This window comes from Pelophylax lessonae (genome assembly GCF_965119305.1).
Source record: "Pelophylax lessonae genome assembly, chromosome: 1".
NCBI classification, from domain to species: Eukaryota; Metazoa; Chordata; class Amphibia; order Anura; family Ranidae; genus Pelophylax; species Pelophylax lessonae.
Genome location: NC_138768.1, coordinates 151,172,992 through 151,185,095, shown reverse-complemented (window position 1 = coordinate 151,185,095; position 12,104 = coordinate 151,172,992). Strand labels below are relative to the sequence as shown.

The 12,104-nt window shown below is 47.2% G+C and overlaps 1 protein-coding gene across 4 annotated transcripts in view; it reads right to left on the bottom strand.

Moving 5' to 3' along the window:
* Positions 1-12,104, bottom strand: part of RASA1 (RAS p21 protein activator 1) — a 371,358-nt gene that overhangs the window by 226,521 nt on the left and 132,733 nt on the right. For all 4 annotated transcript variants that reach the window (XM_082265664.1, XM_082265665.1, XM_082265666.1 and 1 more), the window contains exon 11: positions 4,761-4,917. In XM_082265664.1, the coding sequence (XP_082121790.1) occupies positions 4,761-4,917 (157 nt within the window). The remainder of the gene's footprint in view (positions 1-4,760; positions 4,918-12,104) is intronic.

Sequence of the window (12,104 nt, the reverse complement as noted above, 5' to 3'; positions counted from 1 at the left end):
GGAAAAACCTTCACCGTTTTGATGGGCTTGTTAGTAACAAAAGGAATCTCTGTTTCAGTTGCTTCTGCTGGTAAAACCTCAAGTTTTAAGGTTTCCTGCACTGCCACAACTAGTGCGTCCACCAATGCTTCTTCCTGAATTATAGCGGGAGAAGAAACGTCCTCCTCACTGTCTGAGGGAGCTTTACCTGAGGTAACAGCCCTTGCAGAGGGACCTGCAACTGCAGTGACCATCTCTGAATCGGAGTCAGAGGTGTCAGATAGTATAGGGGTAGGCGGGGGTCGCTTCCTTGACCCCCGTCCCTGACAGGCCGCCTCCACCCGAGCCACCATAGACTCCAAAATTGCTGTAAATGCCTCTACACTCTGTGCACCGGCGGGTCCCGTGGCCCCCTCGAGGGAAACAGGTGGGGGAATATGTGTGGCAGGGTCCATGATAATTCCAGTCACTTCCTGGATAATATAATTCAAAAATAAAAAACTTTTTTTTTTTTTCCAGACCCCCAGCGCCACAAAAGCCCCTTAGTGTTACCTGCTAGGGATCCCTATCGATCGAGAGAGAGAGAGAGAGAGAGAGAGAGAGAGAGAGATAGACCCCCAGGCTCACCACTTGATGCTCAGAGTTTAACTGCAACAGGTTACAGCGCTGTCTTGACAAACAGGAAGTCTTTTGGCTGGCTGCCCAGGAAGAAAGGAGGCGGCTCCGCCCCTCTGCACGCCTTCCGGCGCCTCCCCTAGCTCCACGAGGTGTTTGGATCACCTCAAACATGGCCGCCCCCATGCTGGAGACACGAGGCTACGCCAAAATGGCGGCTCGTGCAATCCAGCAAAAAAAATGGCGGCGGCCTGTACTGAATAGCGGTGTGCTGCAGGGCACACAACACTCTCTCTGCATGGGGATTTGGCGTGGTTGGCGGTACCGGCCCTGGCGGACCGCATGGCCGTTCGGAAGGCCTGCTTATAGCTGGAGATCTGATTTAGGAAGGCAGTCTACATGTCCGTGGCTTCTGACTGGTAGGTACCTTATTCTTATCACAGTAAGATTCCCAGAATGCCACTGATTACAATCTTTTAAACATGTATACAATTAGATTGTTAGCTCCCAAACCAAGCCTCCTGGCTCTTTGCACATAAAATCACACTCAAAGTAGGGGGATCTGTGTCATGTTATAGGATAGAGGGGGACTCTATCTTACCATACAGAGAGGGGCCCGCGTTCACCACAAGACCCGTCAGGGGAAAAGGGGGAACATACTACTCACCATACCGGAACCAGGCGGGCACCAACTCCTGACAGTACCCCTCTCCACCGGGGCGGGAGGGCTGTCGACCGATACGGACGCCGTGACTCATGGTCTTTGGCGTTTAAGCGAGACGTTTAACTCGCGGGGTCAGTCCCTTAATGGGACTTTGTCGCGGCCGACCCAGCGCGGAGCTATGGCCTGAACGCACTCGTAGGCTGAACTGGGGTGACCACCGGATCTCAACATCCAGCCCGTCGCCCAGTTCAGCTTTCTTGCTTGAAGATCTCACAGGAACACTGGAAAAAAAAAGCTGTCTAAAAAATCTTTTAAGAAAAAAATCTTGCCAGGACCGAAGATCCCAGCAAGGTATCTAGGTCCTTACTCCTAACTAGACAGAAAATAACTGATTTGCTGAGGCAGAGAGAGAGAGGATATACCCTCTGGGACTGCCCCTAGGGTGTGGCCAGAGCATTTTAATTTCCTGTCTAGTCCTGCTCCTGTGGAGGCAACATAACCCGAAGGTGCTGTATCACCGAGGACTACGTCTGTCAATGAGCGATAGAGAAATATATATATATATATATACATACACACATACATATATATATATATATATATATATATACACATACATATATACATATATACATATATACATACACACACATACATACACACAGTATCTAACAAATGAGTGCACCCCTCACAGTTTTGTACATATTTTATTATACCTTTTAATGTGACAACACTGAAGAAATGACACTTTGCTACAATGTAAAGTAGTGAGTGTACAGCTTGCATAACAGTGAAAATTTGGTGTCCCTTCAAAATAACTCAACGCATAGCCATTAATGTCTAAACCAAAGTGTCAATATTTTGTGTGGCCACCATTATTTTCCAGCACTGCCTTAACCCTCTTGGGCATGGAGTTCACCAGAGCTTCACAGGTTGCCAATGGAGTCCTCTTCCACTCCTCCATGAGGACATCACGGAGCTGGTGGATATTAGAGAGCTTGCGCTCCTCCACCTTCCATTTGAGGATGCCCCCACAGATGCTCAATAGGGTTTAGGTCTGGAGACATGCTTGGCCAATCCATCGCCTTTACCCTCAGCTTCTTTAGCAAGGCAGTGGTCGTCTTGGAGGTGTGTTTGGTGTCGTCATGTTGAAATACAGAAAAAAGGAGAAATTTCCCAAGGGAAATTAAATTGGGTAGAGCTGTAATAAGTATAGTAAGTGAGAGAATACAGAAGTAAATAAAAAGTAGTATTTATTAATACATTTTAAAAATGCACAAAGAAATGTACAAAATAACCAAATAAATCATAGAAAACCTTTATATAAAAACACAATACAATTGAGAGACTGTTCAATTCAACAGCATGCGAACCAGTGTATATGAGTAGTCACTAACTCTCTGCGATGAAAACATCCAACATGTTTCGGAATCTACTTATGATTCCTCCTTCTTCTGGGAATTATGAACTGAACATATATGTATCACAATGTATCTAGAAATAGAGAATATACAAGTAGTTCAGTGTATGTTGTTCTATGCATAAAATGCTAAACAAGATATCCATCATCATGTGGGCACACTAAACTACTTGTATATTCTCTATTTCTAGATACAATGTGATACATACATGTTCAGTTCATAATCCCAGTGAAGAAGGAATTATAAGTAGATTCCGAAACATGTTGGATGTTTTCATAGCATGAAGAGATAGGGACTACACTCATATACACTGGTTCGCATGCCATTGAATTGAACACAGTCTCAATTGTATTGTGTTTTTATATAAATGTATTCTATGATTTATTTGGTTATTTTGTACATTTCTTTGTGCATTAATAAAATGTATTAATAAATACTACTTTTTATTTACTTCTGTGTTCTCTCACTATAATAATTACAGCTCTACCCAATTTAAATTCCCCTGGGACATTTCTCTTGTTTTTTCTGCATATACGTTGGGGAAGGAGTAGTTGCTGTTTCAGATACACCCGCAGTATCCAAATTCCATTTTTCAGTTATGTTGAAATACTGCCCTGCCGCGCAGTCTCTGAAGGGAGGGGATCATGCTCTGCTTCAGTAAGTCACAGTAAATGTTGGCATTCATGGTCCCTCAGTGAACTGTAGCTCCCAAGTGCCAGCAGCACTCATGCAGCCCCAGACATGACACTTCCACCACTATGCTTGACTGTAGGCAAGACACACTTGTCTTTGTACTCCTCACCTGGTTGCCACGCCACACACACTTGACACCATCTGAACCAAATAAGTTTATCTTGGTCTCATGAGACCACAGAACATGGTTCCAGTAATCCATGTCCTTTGTTTGCTTGTCTTTAGCAAACTGTTTGCAGGCTTTCTTGTGCATCATCTTTAGAGGAGGCTTCCTTCTGAGATGGCAACCATGCAGACCAATTTGATGCAGTGTGCGGCATATGGTATGAGCACAGACAGGCTGACCCCCACCCCTTCAACCACTGCAGCAAAGTTGGCAGTACTCATACGTCCATTTCCCAAAGGAAACCTCTGGATAGGACGCTGAGCTAGTGCACTCAACTGCTTTTGTCGACCATAACGAAGCCTGTTCTGAGTGGAACCTGTCCTGTTAAACCACTGTATGGTCTTGGCCACCGTGCTGCAGCTCAGTTTCAGGGTTTTTGCAATCTTCTTAGAGCCCTAGGCCATCTTTACATAGCGCAACAATTCTTTTTTTCAGATCCTCAGATTTCCTTGCCATGAGGTGCCATGTTGAACTTCCAGTGACCAGTATGAGAAAGTAAGAGCGATAACACCAAATTTAACACACCTGCTCCCAATTCACACCTGAGACCTTGTAACACTAACGAGTCATATGACACCGGGGAGGGAAAATGGCTAATTGGGCCCAATTTGGACATTTTCACTTAGGGGTGTACCCCTTTTGTTGCCAGCGGTTAAGACATTAATGGCTGTGTGTTGAGTTTGATGGGACACCAAATTTACACTGTTGTACAAGCTGTACACTCACTGCTTTACACTGTAGCAAAGTGTCATTTTTTCTGTGTTACATGAAATGACATAACATTTAAAAAAATGTGAGGGGTGTACTCATTTCTGTGAGATACTATCTCTTATATATACATACACAATATATATATATATATATATATATATATATATATATATATATATATATATTTCTGACATGGTTACCTAGATCATAATATGGATTAACCCAATTTTAAATCTTTGGACGGAGAAGTTTGTGCTATATTGTTCAGGAACATTTGTGTAGGAAAGCTATGGGGTACACAAATTGACACTGTTGCAATTCTCCAGTCCCAATTCACCATCTTACACTTCTGCAACAAAGGGCTCTATTACTATGCTAAATAAATCCTTCAGGATTTTAAACAGCTGAGGCATTTCATAGTTGTGAGGTAAAGAAAAATAAAAACAATTGGTAGTGACAAAACTGTGAAACTCTCAGAATATGTGTTAACAGAGGATTTGGAACCTCTCACCTGCCAAACAGACTGTCATGGACTACATAGACAGAACATACACTTAAATCAATTAATCCTTTGGGCTTTGTGGCACGCTTTTCACTTTCAAAATAAATAAGTTGGGCATCATTACCCTCTAATATAAAATACAAGTTCTTCCACCGTTTGCCTTTACCTATTGAAAAAAAACACACAAACACATTAGCCTTTGTTATACACTAAAAATACAACCATAGTGACAAATTACAGCTGAAAGATGAAAGATCAGCTGGAGTCCATTGGGAATATATATAATTTTTACAATATCCCCTTAGAAGTCTTCAGGTTTGGGTTTCATAGGAATGGACAATGACCCTGGACCTGTATAGCACCCTGCAACTAACTACATGACTTGCACAAAGCACCAAGGTAAGCGCCCAAACAGAATTAAGTCCTGAAGCAACATTACATGCTGTACTCATAATGTAGGTTCAGGGTACCGCTCCCAAGGTTTTGTGAAAGTGGCACTGATCTGGATGTGCTGCTTCTTTTGTTGTATTATAAGACTATGAACTGTTCATTGAAGAGCTAAATGAAGAATCAAAAGTAAAATAATAAAACTAGTTAAGCCAAGATTATCTTTAAGGGGGGAAAGGTTCATCTTAGGACTGTAGCAAAAAAAACTGAGGGCTCACAGAGCAGGGTTGGGGTAAAAGGGGACACCTAGGGCAGTGTCCTAAAAACTTCCAGGGTATATAAAAAGGTACTAGCTTATGAACCCAAGTACAATGAACAGGAAGCCTGTGTCCTGTACTGTACGATTAACCAGTTGCCTACAGGGCACTTTCACCCCTTTCCTGCCCAGGCCAATGTTCAGCTTTCAGCGCCGTCACACTTTCAATGACAATTGCGCCGTCATGCAACGCTGTACCCAAATGAAATTTTCATCTTTTTTTGGGACAGATACAGCTTTCTTTTGGTGGTATTTAATTACTGCTGGGTTTTTCATTTTTTGCTAATCAAACAAAAAAAAAAAAAAAAAAAAACCCAGAAAAATTTGAAAAGAAAAAATGATGTTTTTCTAATGTTAATTGACAGACACAGCTTCTGATCTTCTTAAAGTTGGGTTATACTGCCCCCTACAGGAGTAAGAGACTAGGCAGAAAAAAAAAAGTCTGGCTACACCTATGGGCAGTCCCAGGAGGTATACTCCCTCTCTCTGCTATAGGTCCTCAGTTTTGTTACAAGCAGTGTCAGAAGAATTACAGCTCCACAGAGGGGTGGGTGCTGTGTCCTTCAATGAACATCAGAGAAATGGATTTTCCGGTAAGTCAAAAATCCCATTTTCTCTTTCGTTCATTGATGGACACAGCTCCTGATCTTCTTAACCATTGGGACATCCCAAAGCATTGTCCAGAATCTCCCTTGCAGGGACCTCGCATGGAACTGTGCAAACGAAACCGCCTCGAAGGTAGACACAATCAGGCCCAGCATCTGCATGCAAATCCGGAGGGATGACCATCTTCTGGACAGTAGGAGACGAATTGCAGCCTACAGTTTCTGGTGTCTGTCCAGAGGAAGGGGCACTCTGGCTAAGGCCAAGTCCAGAGGAAGGGGCACTCTGGCTAAGGCCAAGTCCAGAGGAAGGGGCACTCTGGCTAAGGCCAAGTCCAGAGGAAGGGGCACTCTGGCTAAGGCCAAGTCCAGAGGAAGGGGCACTCTAGCTAAGGCTAAGGCCAAGTCCAGAGTCAGACAAAGATAGTCCAGCTTTGTGGACGGAACCAGAGCAGATTTCTGAAGATTCAGAATCCAGCCTCAAAGTTCGTATGGTGATTTCCAGGTTTTCCCACCAGAGCAGTAGGAGACTCTGCTCGCAGAAGGCATTTATCCAAGTAGCCGAGTACTATGACCCGCATTTGGCCTAACAATGCTGGCACCAGGGCCAACACTTTCGTGAAGACCCGAGGAGCGGGAGACCAAAAGGTAATGCTGCAAACTGATAATACTCCTCTCCCAAGGCAAAGCGGAGAAAGCGCTGGTGACCGACACATATTGGAATGTGAAGGTAAGCATCCTTGATGTTAATGGAGGCAAGAAAATCCCAGATTCAGGGAATCCATCACCCTGCGAATGGACTCCATTCGGAACTTTTGCACCCGCACAAGCAGTTCAACGCCTTGAGGTCCAGAATTGGAAGCACTTTACCTTCCTTCCTAGGGACTGTGAAGAGGTTTGTAAAACCCCTGAAAGCGTTCCGAAGTTGGAACCGGGACAATTACCCTTTGAAGTAAAAGGTCTTGCATTGCCCCAAAAAGAGCCTGTAAGTGGACCAGGGACAATCACACGTTGGAAGGAAGAACCTTACCAGAGGATAAGAACGAAACTTGATCTTGTAGCCAGATCACATGACCTTGTGGACCTACTTGTCTTGTACCAGGGAAAGGGGGGGCATGCAGGGAAAGGGGGGGCATGCAGAGAGCGGGCTTCTCCAGACCCGCAGACAAGGCTCCTTCAGCAAGAAGGTGCGGCCTCACCCGTATCGGGAGTGGGGGGGGGGGGGACGTCTTCTCTGGTTTCCGGACCCGTGGAATCCTCTGGTGCAAGACTAGTGTGGGTCCACAAAGTCATTCAGTCCGGCTACAAGATCGAATTTCGCTCCTGTCCCCCGGCAAAGTTCTTGCCTTTCAACTTCTGCCTGTCCCCGGACCGCTTACAGGGTCTGTTTGGGGCGGTACAAGACCCGTTACATCAAGGGGCGATTGTCCCCTTTCCGACTTCGGAACGTTTTCAGGGTCCTTACTCAAACCTGTTTACAGTTCCCAGGGAGGAAGGCAAAGTGCGTCCAATCCTGGACCTCAAGGCTCTGAACTGCTTTGTCTGGGTGCAAAAGTTCAGAATGGAGTCCATTCGCACAGTGGTGGCATCCCTGTGTCAGGGGGATTTCTTCGGCTGTATCAACATCGAGGATGCTTACCTTCACATTCCAATTTGTGCTAGTCACCAGCGCTTCCTCCGCTTTCCAGTGGGAGAGGAGCATTATCAGTTTTTGGTGTTACCCTTTGGTCTCACCTCTGCTCCCTGGGTCTTCAAAGATGGTCATTCCTCCGAACTTGCATGCGGGTGTTGGATTTGATGGTGTCTACCTTCGAGGCGGTTTCGTTTGCACAGTTCCATACGAGGTCCCTGCAAAGATAGATTCTGACCAAATTGGACAAGACTCCACAGTCTCTGGACAATCAGATCCGACTGAGTCGGGGAATGAAGGAGTCCCTGATAGGGTTGCTTCATTCTCCGGCTGGGCAAATCCTTTCTCCCCTTGTATTGGACAGTGGTTACCACCGATGTTAGGCTGTCCGGCTGGGGAGGCGTCCTCTGCAAAAATTCTGGTAAGGGGATCTGGATGCTGGAAGAGTCCAGACTACCAATCAATGTCTTGGAACTCTGAGCGATCAGACTGTCTGGACCATTGGATGGATCATCTTCAGAGTTGTCCAGTGCGCATTCAAATAGGACAATGCCACGACCGTGGCTTATGTCATTTACCAAGGGGGCACAAGAAGGGTCCTGGTGGCTCTGGAGGTAGCCGGCATTATAAGGTGGGCAGAAAGGTTCTTTCCAACCCTCTCCGCCGTACACATTCCTGGGGTGGAAAACTGCCAGGCGGATTACCTTAGTCGCCAGGCGTTGGACCAAGGTGAGTGGTGCCTTCATCCAGAGGTGTTTCATCAGTTGTGTCTCTGGTGGGGCACCCCCGACGTGGATCTGCTGGTGTCTCAGCTCAACAGAAAGGTGCAGAGGTCTGCAGCTCGGTCAAGGGATCCTCTGGGAGGCGCCACAAACGTGCTGGTGTGGTGTTCGTATCAACTGATTTACGCCTTCCCTTCTCTCAAGCTTCTGCCAAGACTTCAATGCAGGATCAAGGCAGAAGGGATTCCAGTGATCTTGGGGGCTCCAGACTGGCCTCACCGGGCTTGGTACGTCGATCTGGTGCGCCCAGTAACGGACGTTCCTTGGAAGCTTCTTCTCAGGGAGGATCTGCGGTCCCAAAGACCTATCTTCCATCCTGCTTAACAGACGCTGGCTTTGACGGCTTGGCTGTTGAACGCCAGGTGCTGAAGGATAGAGGTTTATTTGGGTCAGTGATTTCTACACTGTTAAAAGCTCGGAAATCTACTTCTAGGAGGATCTACCATCGTATATGGAAGACGTACATTGCGTGCTGCGAGTCTCTTGGGGTTCATCTTTGCTCTTTTTTGGTGGCTAGGATCTTGACCCCCCAACGAGAGGGTTGAACAAAAATTGACCTCAAGTACGTTTAAGGGCCAGGTGTCGACTTTGGCGGTCTTCTTCCAACGTCCTTTTTCCACTCCCTCCCTGGTTCCGTACCTTTCTTCAGGGTGTCCGTCATTTGGTTCCTCCAATGCAGGCTCCTTTGCTGCCTTGGGACCTCAATTTGGTGCTTTTGGTCCTCCAGAAGCCTCCCTTTGAGAATCTTCGGGAGATTCCCCTGCTTACGCTGTCCCAGAAAGTGGCCATCACCTCTGCACTCAGGGCATCTGAACTGGTGGCATTATCCTGTCACTTTACCTGGTGATTCACAGAGAGAAGGTGGTTCTCCGCCCCGGTCTGTCGTTCCTTCCAAAGGTTGCCTCTGATTTTCATTTGAATGAAGACATTGTGTTGCCTTCACTGTGTCCCAGGCCTAAACATTCAAAGGAATTTGCCTTGCATGCCGCCTTGGATGGGGACCAGGAAATTAGGGTGTACCTGGCACCTACGGAGTCTTTCAGGAAGCCAGACTCTTCCTTTGTGCTCAAGGATGGGCCTCGTAAAGCGTTGTCTGCTTATTCTGCGACCATTTCTAGACAGATCAGACAGATAGCGATTCAGGACTAGTCCATCAAGGGTCAGGTTCTTCCTTTCCCTGGTAAGGCGCACTCTACTCGGGCGCTTAGTGACTCCTTGGCTTTCCATCATCAGGCATCAGCGACGCAGGTTTGCAAGGCGGCCACCTGGGCTTTGATGCACACTTTATACAGTTGTGTTGGCATCTGCAGATGCTTATTTTGGCCCCAAGGTTTTTCAGGCTGCTATTGAGAGAACCTGATCCTCTTCGAGGGTGTACTGTTTTTTTCAGGTGGGCTCCAGTTGTTTTGGTTGAGCTCCTGTTGCCTGGTTCGCTACTATTTAGCCCCCCCCCCCATGTTTAACACTGCCTTGGGACGATCTAAGGGAGGGGGGAGGGAGCAGGGGGGATGGAGAGAGGAGGGGGGATGGAGAGAGGAGGGGGGAGAACCAAGGGGTCCCACCATCCCAGGGAGGGGCCCACGTCCACCCCAAAACCATCCAGGAGTAGAGGGTGGACAGCTACTTACTATACTATACCAGGAACTGTATAGGCACCACTCTGTACAGACAACCGCTCCATCGTAATGTGGATGCTGTCGGCCAGGAGAAACGCTGTGACTCAGGCCAAGGCCAGGGCGCATGCGTCCTTGCGAGATGTTTAACTCGCAGGCCAGCCCCCGTCCAGTGGGGCTATGTCACGGCTGACAGCTGCGGTCTGCACAAGCTCGCTGGCCAGACTAGGGGGACCCTCTGGATCTAGATTATGCAGTCCATCGCCCAGTCCGGCAATTAATTGTAAATTCTCACAGGAACAAAAACAAAGATATGGAGAAATTCCATTTAAAAAGAATAAAATGCCAGGACCAGAGATCCCAGCAAGGAACTAGGTCCTGACTAGGCAGAAAAAAAAAACTGCCTATAGCTGAAAGTGGGTGTGTATACCCCCTGGGACTGCCCAGCATAGTCCAGCTTTTTCCTGTCTAGTGTCCTACTCCTGTAGGGGGCAGTATAACCCAATGGTTAGAATCAGGAGCTGTGTCCGTCAATGAAAGAGAAAACTGCATTTTTGTAAAATCTTACCGTAAAATTCCTTTCTCGGAGTCCTCAGACAGTCGCCGCCCACTCATACAGTCTTCACCAATGGGGTATTGACTTCCTCTCCACAGGAGTAGCTAGGCATAAGCCTTTTTAAAACAAAAGCATTTACATAGACACACCCATGGGGGCTGTCCCACTGGTCCAATACCCCCCTGCAATAGCCATCCCAACTCAGTTTGGTAGCAAGCAGTTAAGTGTCTAAGAACCCCAAAAGAGGGGCGGGGGCGGCGACTGTCGGAGGACTCAGAGAAAGGAATTTTACGGTAAGATTTTACAAAAATTCAATTTTCTCTTACGTCCTCTGACAGTCGCCGCCCACTCATACAGTCTTCACCAATGGGGATGTCCCAAACAGTGTAGACATGAGGGGTGGGAAACGCAACCGTCAGAAAAGGCAACGCAGTAACCACATCAGAGAAAGGAACCTTACATGAACAGTAAGAGAACCTTCTGGGCAACAAAAAAGCTCAACAGGAGCAACAACCCAGGAAAGCAAATAACCAAGGGGGTAAACAACTCCAACAGCCAGGGACCCGCACAAAACCAGGGTCCCCTATGGTACTGCCGCACAGAGAACTTTGCAGCCAAAGGAGGCATCAGCTGATGCCAGAACATCAATTTTGAAGAATTTGGAAAAGGTGTGCACTGACGACCAAGTCGCCTGATGCCGGAAGGCCCAGGATGCACTCACCGATCTGGTAGAGTGCGCGTTGACAGGGAAGGGCGGTACCCGTTCCTTCAAAAGAATAGGCCTGTACAATTGTCTGTCTGATCCATTTTGCAATGGTTGCCGCAGACGCAGCCATACCCTTCCGAGGTCCCTCAGGAAGGACAAACAGAGAATCCGACTTTCGAAAGCATTCAGTCGACGACGGGTAAACCCTGATCGCCGTGATAACATCCAAGGAATGCAAAGCAACCTCCTTAGGATGCTTAGGATTCGCACAGAGCGAAGGTAAAACAATGTCCTCATGAAAATGCGAAACCACCTTTGGAAGAAAGGACGGGTTAGGTCGCAAGACCACCTTATCCCTATGAACCACCAGGTAGGGGAGCGGCAAGACAACGCCGCCAACTCCGACACTCTGCGAGCAGAAGTGATCGTTACCAGAAAGGCAACCTTTTTAGACAGCAGAGGTAAAGAAATTTCCCTGAGGTTTTCAAACGGGGAACGTTGTAACACGGACAGAACGAAGTTCAAGTCCCATGGAGGCAAGGGCTCCCTTCTAGGAGGGGCCAAGTGACGTACACCTTGAATAAAGGTGCGAATCAAGGAATGAGACGCCACAGGGCGCTGAAAAAGGACAGCCATTGCAGATACCTGGCCCTTAATCGTGGCCAACACAAGGCGCTGGTCCACACCAGACTGGAGGAAAGCCAACACTCTCGCCACCGAGTATGAACGAGAAGAGAAACCCCTGGACTCACACCAGGCAA